Source organism: Syngnathoides biaculeatus, chromosome 7 (assembly GCF_019802595.1).
Source record: "Syngnathoides biaculeatus isolate LvHL_M chromosome 7, ASM1980259v1, whole genome shotgun sequence".
In the NCBI taxonomy this organism is placed as follows: Eukaryota; Metazoa; Chordata; class Actinopteri; order Syngnathiformes; family Syngnathidae; genus Syngnathoides; species Syngnathoides biaculeatus.
Window position 1 is genome coordinate 3,233,778 of NC_084646.1, and position 18,779 is coordinate 3,252,556.

The 18,779-nt window shown below is 40.9% G+C and overlaps 1 protein-coding gene across 1 annotated transcript; it reads right to left on the minus strand.

Annotated features, from left to right (window-relative positions):
• Window positions 1-1,063: 1,063 nt before the first annotated feature.
• Window positions 1,064-18,249, minus strand: mau2 (MAU2 sister chromatid cohesion factor). The gene is made up of 18 exons (XM_061825131.1): window positions 17,274-18,249; window positions 16,850-16,933; window positions 16,599-16,694; window positions 13,585-13,679; window positions 13,307-13,334; window positions 12,376-12,531; window positions 12,098-12,244; window positions 9,977-10,067; window positions 9,788-9,891; window positions 9,635-9,712; window positions 8,060-8,125; window positions 7,877-7,960; window positions 6,645-6,694; window positions 5,991-6,068; window positions 5,776-5,887; window positions 4,219-4,309; window positions 3,981-4,108; window positions 1,064-2,651 (listed from the first exon to the last, which is right to left on the minus strand). Exons 1-18 carry the CDS (start codon window positions 17,505-17,507, stop codon window positions 2,577-2,579), a joined length of 1,797 nt encoding a protein of 598 aa, XP_061681115.1. The 5' UTR covers window positions 17,508-18,249; the 3' UTR covers window positions 1,064-2,576.
• Between the last annotated feature and the right edge of the window lie 530 nt (window positions 18,250-18,779).

Below are 18,779 nucleotides of genomic sequence, written 5' to 3' on the forward strand. Positions count from 1 at the left end.
GTCAACGGGTAGGAGGCGGGGTACACCCTGAAGTGGTTGCCGGCCATTCGCAGGGCACATCGAGACAAACAGGCGCACTCACAATCAGACCTTGGGGGAATTTAGAGTGTCCAATTAATGTTGCGTGTTTTTTGGGGTGTGGGACGAAACCGGAGTGCCCAGAGAAAACCCACGCAGGCACGGGAAAACACGCAGACTCCACACAGGCGGGGCCGGGACGAACCCGGTCCTTGGAACTGTGAGGCCAACGCTTTACCAGCTGATCCTCCGTGCCGCCTGTAAATAGACACCTACTTTTAAAATATCAATCCATCCATTTTTCTTGCCACTTATCTTACGACCATCTTGATATCGTACACTTGTGTGGTAAGGCGAGTGCGGGTTGGGTATTCACTCAGCACAAAGTCCGGTAAGAAGGTTGTTCTGCAGCGATGTTCTTCACCACCAGGAACTGTCTGATGCTCAGAGGATCGTGAGGAGGCCCATTGTTGCGGTTCTTCTGTTACAAATCCTGCAGCGTCTCATAGCAAATGTCACATGATCTCTTTGTAGACGAGCTAATCAAAAGCTTATCTACTTTGGGTTTGAAATACTGTACTGAAATACTTCAGTGACTACTCGTGGAATTTTTGGAACGTCCTATTTTGTGTCGCAAATCTTGTTGTGAGTCGTTAGTGAAAGGGGAGCATGAATAGCGCCGCGCCTTTTGAGCTGTGGCAAAATGGGAGTGTCTTGCTCAAGGGCACATTGACAGACTAGCATCTCTCCCAACATTTCATCCAGCACAGAACTTGTACCGCGAGGTTCCGAGGCAAATATCTTTCTTGATGAGCCACTGTTGCCCACACACACACACACACATATATATATATATATATATATATATATATACACATTTCCATAAATTTTATTCTCGTATGTTCTAAACGTTCATTTTCCATTGCTTTCTACAACACTTCAAATAGAATCAGTATACTGTACCTATTTGTACCAACCCTGTGTATGTACTGTATTAATAGAGATGTAGAAATCAGCAATAAGAAAGTTTGTTGTTTTCGTGTTTTTTTTTTTTTATTGGAAAAATTATTGAAAACATCGTGAGCATTTAAAAACATATTCATTGATAGATTATAACTAGTACTCGAGCTTCAAACCGTGTCCTTGCCAGAGTGCCTTAAATACCAAGCGTTGAAATCTCTACATTAGGGGCTAAAAATACATGACACTTTACTAAATTAACTTTTATAAAATGTCACTGTACAATAAAAGATTCGGTGAGTGGTAAATTCAGACACACAGAATGTAAAGAACAAGTAAAAACTAATCAGGACAAATTGAAAATGTAACAAAAGTTTTTTTTGTTTTTCAAAAAATTATCAAGACCTGATGATTACTGTTGGAAAAAAGAAAAAAAATGTAGAAATTAATATATATATTACGGAAGGGCGAAAGCAAAGAAATATTTAAAAAAAAAATTCAGCATGGATGTCGGATCCACACGTAATGAATACTGAACTTTTTTAGAAATGCACCCTCCCTGTAGTTTTGCAAAAATCTGGCATCTCAACTGATTATTTCGTGTGAAAATATATTACAAGAGATCTTTTTTTACTTCTCTATTATGGATTTTGTGCAAAAAAATATCTACCGAGTATATCTTACTCGCAAACCCAGGTTAGAAACTATGCTACTGTACAAGGAGTCCAACATCCGTAACTTCCATGCACGTGAAAACAAACGCATTCGTACAACAAAAATGAAAGCATGACGTGAAATATTTAACAGATACAAAAATATGAATAAATTAATTTCTTCTACATCTTTACTACCCTCGCGTGTATCTAGCGCCTCGTCTTCCCTCCAAATGGAAACCAAAGCTGGCAAAAGTAGACGGCCCTCTGGAGGAGAAGCTCATAAGAAAATGAGGAATCTTTATTTCATGTATCAGAAAGTCCCCGGAACAAATGTTTATGATCCGATACCGTGAGCGCGGGCCAAAGCTTCGGACGTCCAAAACAATCAATTGTCAGGAAACAAAAAAAAAAAAAAAAAAAAAAACTGCATGTTTGTCGATCCCATTAACATATCGTCAAAGACAGCAAGCCATTTTCCACACTTTACATTGGTCAAGGATTTGTGGTGGAGGGGGGACATAAAACATTTTTTAGGGATTGACCAAAACTATCAATCTGTGAAAGAATATTAAAGTGACCTTGGACATACCAAGTTTCGACCCGACTGCGGCAACAATAACGGGGGCTTCGTTTATCTTTAGAATTGCAAGGCAAGAGAGTCGTGAGTTCACACCCCCCCCCCCCACCCCACCCCCCCGGCTCAAAAACCAAACAGCCCAAACATGTCCTGATCGAACCGGACGACAACAGTAGTGGTAATTGTTTTCGAGCAAATTCAAACTGTGACAGCAGTGAACCAGGAAAATTAAATTTGATGGAAAAATGATGATACCAACTTTGTAGATATCATTTGTTGTGATCTGAATGTACCAGCTGCGCACACACACACACCACACACACACACACATACACACACGCAAACACACACTCACACAGTCTCCCTCATAGCAGGCTTGCGAGGCTGGTGGTGGGACCGTTCTGGGCTTGGATCTGGACAGGAGGGGGGCCGTCAATCCACTATTTACAAAAAAAAAGTTAGTATTAGCTCATAGTGTATATCTTGTGATATACACACTCCATTACTCTGTCACATCAAAACAATTTTCCCATACAAAATATACAATCATAATATACAATTTGTCAAACAAATGCCATCCCAAAGCTTAAACTTTTACACAACTAAATATAAGCAGTGTATACTACAACTAAAATAAAATGCCGCTATTTGGGTTTTTTTTTTAAGTTGAAATATGACTTTTAAAAAGTGCAGTGGATAGTAGATCAAATGAATTTTCTGGACTAATTTTCATTCTAGTTATATATTCAGCTACATGCTATTTACGCTAGCGTCTGCTGGGCATAATTTGTTTGTGTATGATTGAAATTTATTAGGCAGGAAGCTTGGGAGACTGGTTCAAGCGTCTGCCTCGCTGTTCTGAGGACTGGCGTTCAAATCCCCACCCCCGCGGGGAGTTTGCTTGTTCTCTCCGTGCCTGTGTGGGGTTTCTCCGGGCACTCCGGTTTCCTCCCACATCCCGAAAAACATGCATTAATTGTAGATTCGAAATTGCCCATAGGTGTGAATGTGAGCATGAATAGTTATGTGCCCTAAGATTGGCTGGGAACCAGTTCAGGGTGTACGCTACCTCCTGCCCAAAGATAGCAAGGATAGGGTCCAGCGCTCCTGTGACCCTCGTTAGGATAAACGTCTCATAAAATGAATGGATGAAATGTATTAATTGTATCGCTTAATGTATAGAGCAGCCAGACCATCTGCTATGTTAAAACTGACTTAAAAAGGGTGTCAAACTCATTTTTATCATGGGCCACATTGTAGTTACGGTTTCTGTTAGAGGCCCATTATGACTGAAAGCAAGAAAATCTTTAACCGACCCATCATATTTACACATTAAATGTATCAACTAGTTTTGGAATCAGAAATCAAGGGTAATAGGTTTTTCAACTATTGCTGATATTTGGTAACACAAAAATGCTTGCAATTTCTCAACATCATCTTTTAGGATATGACCGTTTGAAATTTTTGTTACAAATTTGAACAAAAAAATCGTGGAAGTTGATACGCATGATTTGCCTTTGTGGACCACATTAAATCATGTCGTGGGCCGCATTTGGCCCCCCCAGGCCTTGAGTTTGACACCTGTGTTGTAGAAGGTTCCTACACTGGTTTAATAGGTATTATTACACATTTCTCCTTTGCCATCATCAGTTCAAGTCTTGAGAGATATTTTCCCATAACATTTAAGCTTCCAAATTTTCCAAAATTTTAGAAATTTTGAGATTCTGGTGCAAGAGTTCTTGGGGAGAGATGCGAAGTCCTTTACATACACTGATGAGGTTGTGCTCGGGGAGGCTGCAGGCAGCGATGTGATCCTGCAGTAGCTGCTGGGAGAAGTTCTGGTGCATCTGGGCTGCTTCGTGGGCATCGATTGTGTTCCCAAGTGCCTTGTTCAAATCTGGACACAAAGGATTAGTGTCATTAATATATAGACAGATAATGTCATCAAAAGGAAATTTTTCACAAGATGGATTTAGTTTCGTGAAAAATCAAGGGAAATAAAGGTACCCTTCAACAGCGCAGAAGACCAAAGCTGCACAGACATGTCGGGGATCTTGCTGGCTAGCTGCATGGCTGGGACCACCATGTTGTTGCTTTCCTGCACGGAACAAAACAGAATGTGTGGTAACCATTAGCCACACGTCAACCTTTCAAACATTTTAACAAATTGCTCTATAATGTTTAATTTTATTCTTAGTCATCTAACAATTGTAAAGTACTTCCGAGGTCGATTTTAAGGCTTTTGTTGAACCTGATGTTACAGATTTATAGTAGATACACAATCAGAAATGGCCACGACTGTTAGGGGCAGGTAAGGGGTTAATTAGAAATCCACCTTCATTAAATAATATGTAAAATAATGTGACTTGCTACAACAAAATATATATTATAACAATATCAGACTTCCACAAAAAGGCCAGAGTAGCTCATTTATTCAATTGCGCATAGCAAAAGCATTTTGGAATGTGTATCGCTTTTTCATAACCACTAGATGGTGTCATACAGTTATAAAATGTGACCGGTCTTTTCCAGTTGCACCTACACCCATGTATAATACGCCTCATTGACTTTTGACGATTTTGGGGGCAGAAAAAAATGGCTAACCCTATTTAACTAACCATTTGCAATCTGATGGCAAAAGTGAGGCATCTATTTGATAGCAGTGTTTTTGTCGAGTGGATGAACTAATCGGCGACTAATCAAGGCATGGCGACGTTAGTAGCAGGCGCCCACTCAGGCGGTCTCGTATGTTTCTACTAGTTTTACCTGCTAGAAGATAGCTCTTTGTTCCTTCATGTTAGCCAAAATGCCGGCTTGTTGTATTGCTGGATATTGTTCGAACACTCGGGAGGATGGATTCATTCTTCATACTTCTCAAAAAGACTCAGTTTGTCGTGAAAAATGGATTGCACGGGTGAAAAGGACAAAGTAGTTTGGGGGCGGGGGGGGGGGTGGGTGGACGTAATTCTCTCTGAATGTAACAAAACATCGGCGTATGTAAGTCAGGGGTGCGAAATGTGTCGATGTACCTGTCGGCGCCTTCGGCTGGGGTGGTTCATTGCGGCGCCACCCGTGTGGCTCATACATACTGTCTGGGAGTCTGTTGTTAGTTAGAATTGATCCGCATATCATCTAAATATGGCTCGAAACGATAGGGTAATATTGCCCCGGAAGATGTTGTCTTCTTCGAAAAGAGCTTCCGCGTCTGAAGGGGCGTGTCCCATAGTAGGGGCCACAGCGTGTTTTCAATGGCGAATGTCCCGATGTGACCACTTGAATTTCGAATGAGAATTCCACAACTTTCCACATGGATGACGCGCTGTCCGCTCTATTATTTTTTCGTATAGACATTGAAGTGAATAATGTTATATGTATTTTTCATTACAATATCTATTTTAGAATGTTTATAGGCATGACACTTGACCTTTAACTATGCAATAAATTCCTTATATGTCATGGGAGAATTAAATTAGTAAATATATCAAATGTTTCATCTATTGCCAAGTCCAGATTTCAAAAACCTTGAAAAGAACATAAGCAATCAGATCAGTTATTTGGTCTCACTCTGTGGTTGCCCAGCACATAGAAGATGTGGCCCAACAGAACCAGCGAGCAAGCTGTCAGTCTGTTGAGGTCCTCGGCATTAGACATCTTAAGGGTTTCTCTCAAGAAGCGTCTGGAAAGAGAACAACAAGAATGTAAAAGTCAAACGTTGAGTCGCGGGGTGTGGTTTGCACGAAACGGTTTGGGGGGGTGGGGGGTGGTGTGAATCTTCCTACTTGGCCTCATTGTAGCGGCCTTGGAAGAAGGACAACAGTCCACGGATGTAGAAAGCAGCAGCACGGAGGCAGTGTGAGCTGAACAAAGAGCAAAACAGATATCAATACAGCTGCATTGCACTTTACAAAATGAATGTCTCTTTAGCTACTGGAAATCACACTCACTTTTACTTGACACTTTATCAGATACACAAGTAAAACTTTAAAGTATGCCAAACTCCTGAATCAGTAGAACAATAACCAACATTATGGACATCTAATAACTCCATCCAATTTCAAAATACTGTGCAGTTCATCTCTGCAATCTAATGAAATCCAGTTGCATATAACAGATATCTTTCATATGCTTATGATGTGGCTGTGGATTGTAGATTTGCATGACTCCACATGTAATATATTAGGCCAATCATAACAGTGCCAAACAAAAACATTATTTATAAAAACAAAATTTTCATTGTGGTCTTGTACAACATCTCAGACAGTAAAAATGTACCCAATGGCTATTGAAGGTACACTCATCAGGTAGGACCAATAAGTTCTTACATTCAAAAATTATGTAACTTTCTAAACAATAGCTACTGTTCCAAAGAAGTGCTATAATATTAGTTTCAATAGAATATCAAAACCTTTAACAACTTCAATATTTATTCTTACCTGACTGGGAAGTTGTGGTCTGGATTTATCCTCTCCAGTAGGCTGTACAACTGGGGGAGTAAAGCAAATTAAGTCAAGCAATAATGTAACAATATGACATGGTTTCTTCCAGTAATCCTCCCAAAAAAACTGGAAAATCTGGCCGGTTTTAAAATCTGTAAAATCATCGTTTACTGCGCCCTCTTGTGGCGAAAAAGCCCCACTGATGAATGCTCTCATTTGGGACTAGTCGTCTATAAGTCGAGACCAACTTCAGCAAAAAGCTTAATCGTCCAAAACTGCACTTCTGAGGATAGTATACATAAGCAGCCCGTGTGGGTTTTCTCTGGGCACTCCGGTTTCCTCCCACATCCCCAAAACATGCAACATTAATTGGACACTCTAAATTGCCCCTAGGTGTGATTGTGAGTGTGACTATTTGTCTCGATGTACCCTGCGATTGGCAGGCAATCAGTTCAGGGTGTACCCCGCCTCCTGCCCGTTGACTGCTGGGATAGGCTCCAGCACTCCCCGCGACCCTCATGAGGACAAGCAGCAAAGGAAAATGGATGGATGGATGGATGGATAAATGAGGCCATAAAATGATCACATAATATACAGAAGGTAAAATTTAAGGGAACTAAATTTTGTGCCAGTGTGATCAAATTTTGAAACGTCAATTACAAAATACGACCAGTAGGAGTGGGTGAATTGGGCTCCATATTTATCCTCCATTCTCAATACATTCCAGTCACTTTTATTAAAAAATAATATGAAGGCCTCCATTTTGAGCTGATTTAATTTCATTAAGTTAGTTAAGCACATAATTCTGGTAAAATATACTTAAAGACAGCCGACAAAAAGTGAGACGAATTGTTTGAAAAGATAAATACTAGACACTTTTGTGATACATAAAGTCATTGTTCTAAACATCTAAAAATCTACTCTTTTAAGATGGGTACGAACAGACTGACTAATTGGGTTGAATTTGAGCCCGATTACCCAGATGCGCGCAGTCAGAAAAATCTTGATGCTTGGAAGTTTCTCAATTATCCAAAGCAATTAACACCGTCCTGCAAGCTGTGTTAAGTTATTTTTCCTCCTCATATATGGTGGTTTTCATCAATGTGTGTGGGCTATCCCATTAAATTAAAAAATGGTTAAAATGTTCAAAATGGGTATGGGTTTACTCTAAGTGACCAATATTCCCCACACACACCCCCCACCCCCACGTCCCCTCCTCAGTGTCACACCTCTTGGTGTCGGTTGCCTTCCCGAATGTAAACGCTGGCCAAGTTGGTGACAATGTAAGTCCACAGTTCCTGGTGTGTGGTGAGCTGCAACACAGAAGAGACATTCGAGTCAGCAGGAGCGGACATTGCAGAGCTGACGGGAAGTGATCCGAATAAACGGGGCAAAAAGGAAGATGTGCTCACCCTCAAGGCTGCGGTAAACTGCGCTTCTGCGTTATCCATACAGTTCACAGAGATACAGTAGAGGCCCTGAAAGAAGAAAATACATATTTATAAAAGGTCCTTTAAAAAATACATGAGCAGCAGTTGTGGTATACTTGTGCTTTGATTTACAAGTTTAATTTGTTCCATGATTCGAGTTACTCAAAACATTTGTATCCTAAATTATTTTTCCCGAGTGAAATAAATGGAAATGCCAAAAATCATTTCCGGCCTACAGAGCGCACCTGCTTTTTTATTTATTTATATATATATATATATATATATATATATATATATATATATAAGTACTTTACAATTGTTACATGACTAAGAATAAATTTACAAGGAAAGACGGTACACAGAAAGAGTTTTCAAAGTTTTAATACCTTAGCTTAGCTTAACATAGCAACAACACGGTAGCACAAACAGGGCTGTTTAAAAAAAAAAAAAACCATACTGGTAAAAAAATAAATAAAAATAACTGCCGTGGCAGCTACACAGTAGTAACACGGTAGCACAGCACTAACAGGGCCGGTTAAAAAAAAAAACATCCCTAAATCACTGAGACACGCAGTAACACAGCAGCAAGACGCTAACACTAGTGCTGGTTTAAAAAAAAAAAAAACATACTGGTAAAAATCACTGAGACACAGCAGTAACACAGCAACAACACGCTATCTCGATGCGAGTGCGGTGCTACCAGGGCTAGTAAAAAAAATAAAATAAAAACATCCCGGTAAAAATCACTCAGACACAGCAACATGCTAGCACAGCGCGAACGCTAGCACAGCACTAACAGCCGGTTAAAAAAAAAAAAAAAAACATACCGGTAAAAATCACTTCCTCGCTGCATTGATTCCACCATCTCACTCTTATCGTTTCTGCCCGAGTGCCCCCTTGCGGCCGTTACAAAAAATGCACAAATTGACCCCATCACCACATAAGCCGCAGGGTTGAAAGCATGTGGAAAAAGTCGCGGTTTATTGGCCGGAAATGACGGCAATGTTCTTTTACAGAAAGAAAACTCACTAATAACTAAACTGTCGAGAAATAGATTTTGGATATTATATTCTGGATATTTTCTGTTTGCAAGTGTCTCCTGTTTGCATTAAAAACATAAGTTCCTTAAATGTTTACAGATATCAAAATGTTTGGGTTTTTTTTAACCCGTCTATGGCATTCCCCATTATATGTTAGCATGTAGATACTGGATTTTTGTAAGGCAAAGTTTGGTTGAATAAACGTATAAATTCTTTGGTTTGTGTAAGGTTTTGTTGTAAACTTCAACTGGGTGTTGCAATAAACAGGTCGGAGCAAGCACTTGGCCCCCCCCTTTTTTTTAAGAACTGCTTACTATGTGCCACACTGCTGCTTTTAGTAATGTTTGTTGCCACCATTCATGTCGTGCTTCTAGCTCAAATTTCTACTCACAAGTCAAATTTAAAAAAAAAAAAAAAAAAAAACATCCATTTTACATGTCTGTAAAATCTAGTAAGGCGCAGTACCACTGCCCTCCTTTGCTATAAGTAAAACATAATAAAATAGTAAAATACTCACTAATAAAGTGTGGAGCTGGGCAGCGTGGTTGTTGAATAATCTGGGCGACTGTTGGCAAAGCTGACACACCTGTGAGATCTGGAAGGGGGAGAAACAGTGTTCCGTTTTGGAGCTACAATTAACCAAAGCAAACACAGAAAAGGAAGTAAATACCTCCTGTAGCGCGGTGGCCTTGTGCCCGGTGACAAGCCTGCACATGATGATGTGCTCCAGCAGAATGACTTGAAAGGTAGAAAGGATGGGGCTGCAGTCCAACACTGTCAACAGAAATAAAACAAAAAAAAAATGTAATCAGGGGCATTCTTATACAATTATTGGGAAAAAGCACAAAAACACACTCACTTTTTAGTTTCTCGAGCTGCATTAGTGCCTTGTCTGTGTACTTCTGTGCTTTTTCCAGGTAACCTGCTTGCATGGAGTGCATCACTGTCACCTAGCGCCAAGACGTGATCACGTTAGAAGCTAAATCGTAGGTTAAGACAGACACAGGATGCTTCCAGAATCACTTGTGCCACTTTGGAAATAGATGCCCTAAATATTCTCCATTTATCAAAGCTTCACAGTATATGAGGCGAGCAGTCAGCCACCACGCTAGGCCTTATTTCAGTCACTATCAAAAGATAAATTCTTTCTGGAAGGACGAGTCTGAAGATGAGACAAGGGGAATATGCTTGGACAAATATATGATAGGGGCCGCCCGGTGAGTAGTAGTTAGCACGTCTGCTTTGAAGTAAAAAAAAATAAAATAAAAATCCAGGGTTAGAATCTCACCTCTGTGAGGGACTACAGCTCCCCATGTATAGATTTCATTTTGTCAATTTTTTTTTTTGATAAACTCATGAGTATTGCATCTTGTCTTGTTGTCAGAACAGGTATCACCCAAGGGTTGCGATACCAAGAAAATTTGAAACCTAAATTTCTATTTTTTTTTTTTTTTTATTTGAAGTGAATATGTAAATCATTGTACATTGTTCTTGGAACATTTGTTGTACGGTGCTTTGAGGTGGGATAATTTTTTTCTTCTTTTTTAGACTACTATGATTATTGTTATAATCCCGGCCCCGTCTGTGTGGAGTTTGCATGTTCTCCCTGTGGCTGCGCGGGTTTTCTCCGGGCACTCCGGTTTCCTTCCACATTCAAAAAAACATGCAACATTAATTGGAAACTCTAAATTGGCCCTAGGTGTGATTGTGAGTGCGACTGTTTGTCTCGATGTGCCCTGTGATCGGCTGGCAACCAGTTCAGGGTGTACCCCACCTCCTGCCCGTTGACAGCAGGGATAGGCTCCAGTACTCCCTGCAACCCTTGTGAGGATAAGCAGCAAAGAAAATGGATGGATGGATGATTATTGTTTTCCCTTTAAGGTTATTTTTTTGCTCACTTATGAGTATAAACTTGCTTGAGAATAACCTACTAGATCAGATAATTGGTGATGAGAGAAACCCTCCTATTCTGTCATTTATAAAGGTATTATCATCCCACTGTTAATGAATGTAAATTAATTGTATTTTTTCTCCTCTCTTTTTTCCTTCTTTCTCTATTTGCATATAAAAATTTTTGGGGAAAAAAAAATCGTTATTATTACATTCGCTAATATAGGAACGTCCTCGTAATCCCCCTGAAGAGCTGGAGGAATTGGGTGGGGAGAGAGAGGAAAATCTGGACTTCCCTGCTTATGCTGCTGCCCCCGTGACCTGACCCCAGATAAGAAAATAGATGGCTGCAGGATCAGCGACGTCTTACACAATAACGTTCAGAAAGTTTTTACCTGAATACTTGATTAATACCCGTGGGAAAATTATTGTCACTTGGAAATTTGTTAAAGGCCACCTTTCATCAGAATCTTTTTTTCCCCTACTGTTTTATGCATAACATAGGTCACAATGAGTCCCTCACTTGGTTCAAGTTTGACATCGATGTGCTTTGTTGATTAAATGCCAAAGTCAAACTCCAACAGGCTTTCAAAATGGGTGGATTTGAAATTGATGACTGTGACATAGTTTGGTCAATTAATATTCAAATACCTGCACCCACACGCTCAACTCATCTGAAAGGTAACACGACACACCATTTTTCATATTTAAATTGGGAAAGATGAGCGATCCAGTCAGTCAGAGCAAAGCGGTATTAATGAAAGAAAAATAAAATCCATCGATCTCAAATGCCAGGTGGCAAAACACCAACAAAAATAGCTTGAAAAAGGACATTTTAGGCATTTCAAACCCAAATTATCATTCAAACCTGAGAAAATGACACGGAAAATAATACAATTTAAAAAAATGATAAAAGAAGATTATTAAAAAGGTTTTTATGATGGCAAAGCTGGGTGTGCAGACCAAATTATTTCAAATCTAACTGATTTCAGTTTTAAAGCTTTTGAATGACAACGAGCGCTACATCATGTTCTGCAGTCGACCCTCAAGATAAAATGGTAGGGGAAAGTAAGGTAAACAAAATGCTTACCAGATAAACAAGGACACACATGTGCTCCTTAGGGAGCCAATGGAAGAGGTCAGCTGGGTTGCTGGGAAGAATCTCGTCATCGTGGAGTGTCGAGATGGTCTGGATGCACTGCTGCAGCTGCTTCAGACATGGCTTCACACTCTTCACCTGCGTGAACATGGACCCGATTCTGTCAACACTTAACTCCCACAAGGAACACGTTTATGATTAGCTGCAGCAAATCAAGATGCAATCGTGATAACAATGCTCAATTTTGATTGGCACTTTCCCAACCGTACCTGTCCAGCGTCCAGGTAGTGTGTGACTTGCAAGACCAGGAAGAAGACCCTCAGGGACTCTTTCTGGATGGGGTTTCCCTGCCAGTTCTCCACAATGGTTCCACACAGTGTGAGCAGGGGATGCACTTCGCCCAGCTTCCTTTCCATTAGCAGCAGCTGTAAGATGAGGAAAAATGTCACTTCATGCAAAAGAAAACAAAAAAAGTTGCTGTGCAACATTGTAATATTTGCTGTTTGTTACAATTACACTGTATTTAAATAGGACATAACAGCATGTTCCCAAGCGTCACCCCCTTCCCTCGGCATTAGACTGCAAGCACAACTCTTTGAGGACAGAAAATGTGATTTGACAAAGAAAGTTGGAATTTTAAGAGGATTATACAGTGCCCCCACCTCCCCCACTTCATACTCCCAGTTCAGCACCTGCAGTCACCTATTCACAGGTTTTTTTTCCATATATTTTTCCAATTTTCTTTCCATGTTTTTTAAAATGTTTGTTTTTTTAAATCAGCTGTGGTATCCTATTACTCTCCAATGTGGCCCTCGTACCCCATCCATCCATTTTCTTAGACGCTTATCCTCACGAGGGTCGCGGGAGTGCTGGAGCCTATCTCAGCTGTCATCGGGCAGGAGGCGGGGTACATCCTGAACTGGTTGCCAGCCAATCGCAGGGCATATAGAGACAAACAGCCGCACTCACAATCACACCTAGGGGCAATTTAGAGTGTTCCATTAATGTTGCATGTTTTGGGGATGTGGGAGGAAACCGGAGTGCCCGGAGAAAACCCACACAGGGAGAACATGCAAACTCCACACATGCGGGTACGGGATCAAACCTGGGACCTCGGAACTGTGAGGCCAATGTTTTGCAGCTGATCCACCGTGCCACCCCTTGTTCCCCATTATAGGAAATTATATAAATTGGACTTACCATGCCTTTACTGAGGAGAAACAACGCCCTTGAGGAAAAGAAAAAAAGCATCATGTCAGCAATACACCAGTCAGCTCAGTCAATATTTACAGTGTCAACACAAATTTTCAGAAAAATCAATAAACGCTTTGGAGAGAAGACCTTCAGAGTGCAAAAATAAATGACATTAAAAATGTTTCCCAGTTTGGAATTGGTATTATTGACCTAAAGACTAACTAGGATCATGAGATAAAAAAAAGAAAAAATGTCATATTTGTAAAATGGGAGCTGAGATGTACCTGGTGTATTCTGAGCCCACCACGCGGGCGTATTCTGCTCCGACACCCAGCAGATCACATGCCGACACCAGGTCTTTCTCCAGTGTGTGAAGTTGCTGTTGAACAAGACAAGCGCTGTTGTAAAAAGTCACCATTTTTAAAGATTAACTGTGTTAATCACCAGTTTTGTGTCTGTCAGAAAACATTCCACAGGTAAGTTAGAAGGATTTACTTTGACATGTTAGCGTTTGTTTGTAAAAGTTTTTTCTTATATTCTGATGAACTTAATTCACTTGAACAAAGTTTTGTTTACGGTTGTTGTTGTTCACTGTTCGCTCTGCTTCACCTTTATAGGCTGACGGTTTTTCGCAAAAAAGCGATGTAAATATTTTCCCAAACGTCATCAGTGGATAAGCAAGAAAACACATTTTCTGTGAAATCTTTGAAGAATTTCATAATACGGAACTCTGCAAATTTTAGATTTTCAAATGCGAGGAAACAAGTTTGAATTTTCTCTCTGAAATAGGATGTCGCAGAGACAACAAACGAACAATGTGTTTAGCATGTATATTCCCATTGCGAGTCCTTATTTCCAAAAATATATCTAACTGATTGACTTAAAATTTAATGTTTTTATGACAAAAAATGCTTAATTTTTTTGCTATGTTATGATGATAGTGCTTCACTGCGTATTTTGGGAAAAGTAAACATGTCACGGAAATCGGGCCCTATGTAATATGTAAGGTTTCTTGGTAGTCACGGTGATAAATGTTTTTCGTTTGCACTTGGCCTTTTTTGGCTTACTAAGTCGAATTAAAAATCCTTCATGTTCCCAGAACTGGAAAAATGTCAAGCTCATACCACCAGTTTTAACTGTACATGCCAAACTTTGAGGAAAAAGACCGCTATAATCCAACCTGTAAACCATGTCCTACACACATTTTGGGAGTACCAAGATGGCGACCAACTGGCTTCAACAAATCGACATATTGCTCGATGTGTATGCTCTATCCAGTCTTTTTTTTTTTTTTTTTTTTTTTAAATCAATGCCATGATAGAGGATGTGCATCATGGGTAAAAATTGCTGTGTTTCTTGGCCAATGGGATGGCCGGAACATGCTACGGCGATAACCAACGGGAGAAGAGTTCTATCACGCCACACAAACCAAGATACAGGATGTGCATCATGAGTAACGACTGACGTCCCTGCAAGCCAATGGGATGCGAGGAAGATGCTGCGGCGATAGCCAATGGGAAAGTGCCACACAAACCAAGATACAGGATGTTTACATTCGGTGGAATTTGATGCTGCGAATCCACCGCCTACTTTTTCCTTTCGTATCCTGAATTTTCCTTCGCAACTAGAGACAATATTTTTCCCAGGAGGCGTTTTCATGACTAGACGTTCATAAGGAGAGGTACCGCTGTATTAAAAAAAATACTACTCATCATTGTATTGAAGGTAGTCATTATAAATAATGGGAGACCTATTAATAATGGGAGACGTATTCCTCTCCAACAAGCCGGACTTTCCCATCTTGTATTCAATAGAAGTGGGACAAAGAAACCAGGCTACCAAACAAAATATTGAGCACTTTTCACTTTCGTTCACTTGTGCTTTTAATCTATTTGAGGACAGACTTGCACGTATTGTAGCAGTCACATTTGAAAAATGGACGGGTGTGGCCAGTCCTGCTTGCAGATAAAGTTGCGGGTGTGATTAGGGATGGAATCCCAAGATCTTAAAATAACTTACTGGATTTGTATAACATAACTGTAAATAAATGAAAAAAAAAATAAATACATAGCTAAAATAGAAAACTAAAATTTCAAACTCAGAAATGATCATTTCCAATTTCAACTGATATTAGTAGAAGATGAAATAAAACGGAATTTAACATTTTTCACCAATAAAAATTTCTGATCTGACAAACTTTATCTGAAGAAAAGTTAAATGCACTGGAATAAACACGGTCCATACCCGTAATGTTTTGAAAATGCTGAAAGTTTACTTCAACATAATCGGCGTTAGTGGGAACAAGTCTGTTTTGGAGCAGGCTTGTTAAGTTAACAACGTTTATGAAACAAACAGTTACATTAATGTCAAGACTACACAAAATAAGCGACGTCTTTCAATACCTATTTTTTCTATTCCTAACAAATTTCACGCGGTGATTTTTCGTGCTCGACTGTGCAGATTTGCGAGCACGGAGGCGCGCGAGCGTGGTCGCTCTCGTCAAACGTGAGCGACTGTTGTAGCGACCATGATACCAGTCTCATTTTTGGTCAAATCTTTCCGCATGCTGATACCATACGGCGGCTGTACGTCATACTGCTACGACAACGTCAGTAATGTACACATTTTTGAGTGACAGTGGAAGAGGAGCATGTTGTACCACACAGCTTTAATGAAAAAATGATCTCGGTAGCTCATGGTCGTTTCACTTCGTCCCCCTGACCTCGTTCCTCGCCAAAAGTCCAATGGACCCGTTGGTAAGAACCGCGACAAGAATAGCTGAAGCTCACAAGTCAGATCGTGACACTAATCCACAACCAGTTTATTTTGCGTTCTCTGGGACAAACACACAGACACGTGAAGACTGTGTCGCCTTGTCGGCCAGACATTTTGGTGCTCCGCAGAGCGTTATAAATAGACAGTGTATCTTTGACCGCCAACGGGAGCGGAAAGGCGAACCAAAAGTCCTCTGGAAATTGGACAACTGTGAGACGAGTGGTCAAAAATCACATTAGGGATAAGCTGACTTCAGGCTGTAAATGTCAATACAAAGTAGTAAAATCAACTCATTGACTGGTCAACTCCATTGATCAACCCCTAATTGGCTCCTATTACTCCAATTACTTTCTACGCCAATCCAAAATATTACATTGAACACTTCCCGCAGCGCAAAAAGGTTGTTCGCTGCTGATATAGATGAATGATTATTGGGAAAATGTTTATTTTGAACATAAACGGCTGTTCACTTCCTTCATGCACAGCACCTAAAATGCGAAAATTACACGAGCGTGATACATACCGCCAGCTGGAACAACAACCTGCAGTGCCAATACGGTGTTTGTTGAGAAATCTGGATGGCCTTGCGCAGAAGAGGCTTTGCAGAGTCCACTAAATTCTGAAAACAGAACACCAGTTTCAATAAATGTGTACCAACACAGAGGTTAGTCAACGGGAATGTAAATGAATCCCATTTTTTGCATATAATAACATTGTGCTAATGCATGAAAATTGCAATGGAAGGGCTCAAATACCTGAAGGTTCCAATATTACCTGTTGGCAGAAGAGTTCCGATAAAATGCTCGCAGCCTCAAACTTCACATCTTCGAACTGGGGAACTTGCTGAGAAATGTACCACTGCAGGAAAAAAAAAATGGAATACAAGGGTTATTCGAGTCCTTCCTCATGTAAGTGTTATTGTTGTTCTCCGTGATATCTTGGAGAATTTCGAAGCCGATTCAGCACCTCATTCTACACAGAACCGAAATCGAATGAACGCGCCTGACTGAGGACGAACATTTCGTTATTATGCAGTGACGCAAAAGGAATAATTACAAAACAGTGCTATCGGACGAACTGGCAAATTTTAAAAAAAAAAATAACTCTTGGGTCTTCCGTTGTTTCCCCGGCTGTGGCCTGCACGCGCCCGCTCCGCCGCCGCATCCCCGCTCTTTCCTAGCTCGACAAGCCCGCTCACCGCCTTCTCCAGGTGGCTGCGGGCCAGATCGCTGTTCTTGGTGTGATGGTAGAGGACCGAGCCCAACTGGAGGTGCGTGCGGGCCTCTATCCGCTGCGGCGGCTTGAACTGGAACACCGCTTGGAGACAATGTACGCAAAGGCGGATTTTGGGAGGACTGGAGGTTCGGAAATGTTCCGCGAAGCCGAGTAGGGCGAGGTACCAGCGCTCCGGGGCTTCTACGTTTGACGCCATTTTCCCTGACAACAACAAGTTTTTCAGTGCTCACAGGCCAGGCTGCCGGGTTGCCAGATACTGTCGTTGAACCCCTCATGTTTTTTTTTCTTTTCTTTTTCTTTTTTTCTGGGTGATATATACGATTATTATCATGACGTTACTATTAGAGTTCCTTTGTGTCTTCTTCTTCTTCTGTGTCTAGAATCCATAAAACAGAGAAACTTCCCTTGACTTGTTTATTCTTTTAATTTATACACAGGTTAAAAAATTCACTAAGTGCCTGCCCTGATGTATGATTTCAAAATATTTCCCAAATCTCCACCAATCATACGACGTGTAACCTGTACACCCTTTGTAATTATTGCCAAAAACGACAACCTTGGTTCCATCGAACTATAATAAACCGCTATGGTCTGACAAAACCAAGGTTGAACTTTGGGGCCAGTGAAGTTTGATGGTGGCACAATTTGCTTTGGAACTGTCATTCTTCAGATCCAACAAAAGAATTGAACGGTTGGCACAAAACATTCAGGCTTCTGTGAGAAAGTGTTGGAATGCTGGGAAAAGATTACTAGAAAGACCTGGACTTTATTTGTGTTTAAAGACGAGGCACTCTTAAAGGTGGCGGTTGTGTTCTGAGTTGCGGCATTCCAGATATGAGGGTGTGCAGACTTGTGCAACCACTATAACTATTCCCAAAGTAAATTTGTAAATCTGTAAATTTGAAAAAAAAAGGAGTAATTAAAGTACGCTAAAACCTTTGCAGAGATGGCTATCTGTTTTGCACAGATGTGTGCTCATCCATCCATCCATTCTCTGAGTTGCCTATCCTCACGAGGGTTTGGGCGTGCTGGAGCCTATCCCAGCTTTCATTGGTCGCCGGCCAGTCCCTGGGCACGTTGAGACAGGCAACAGTCACACCTAAAGGCAATTTAGAGTCTCCGATTAATGCATCCATCCATTTTCTTTGCCGCTTATCCTAACGAGGCTCACGGGGAGTACTGGAGCCTATCCAAGCTGTCAACGGGCAGGAGGCAGGGTACACACTGGACTGGTCGCCAGCCAATCGCAGGGCACATCGAGACAAACAGCCGCATTCACAACCACACCTAGGGGCGATTTAGAGTATCCAATTAATGTTGCATGTTTTGGGGATTTTTTTTTTTTTGGAATGTGGGAGGAAACGGAAGTGACCGGAGGAAACCCACAGAGGCACAGGGGATACCATGCAAAGTCCACACAGGCGGGGCCGGGATTTGAACCCCAGTCCTCAGAACTGTGCCGCTGATG

What these genes read in the sequence shown, in the direction of transcription:
- mau2 (XM_061825131.1), bottom strand. Translation starts at nt 17,507, where the DNA reads ATGGCGTCAAACGTAGAAGCCCCGGAGCGCTGGTACCTCGCCCTACTC. An exon ending in GCAGCCACCTGGAGAAGGCG is followed by an intron (nt 16,934 to 17,273) that starts GTGAGCGGGCTT and finishes TTTTTCCTGCAG; the next exon opens with TGGTACATTTCTCAGCAAGT. An exon ending in AGGCCACCGCGCTACAGGAG is followed by an intron (nt 9,713 to 9,787) that starts GTATTTACTTCC and finishes TCCCCCTTCCAG; the next exon opens with ATCTCACAGGTGTGTCAGCT.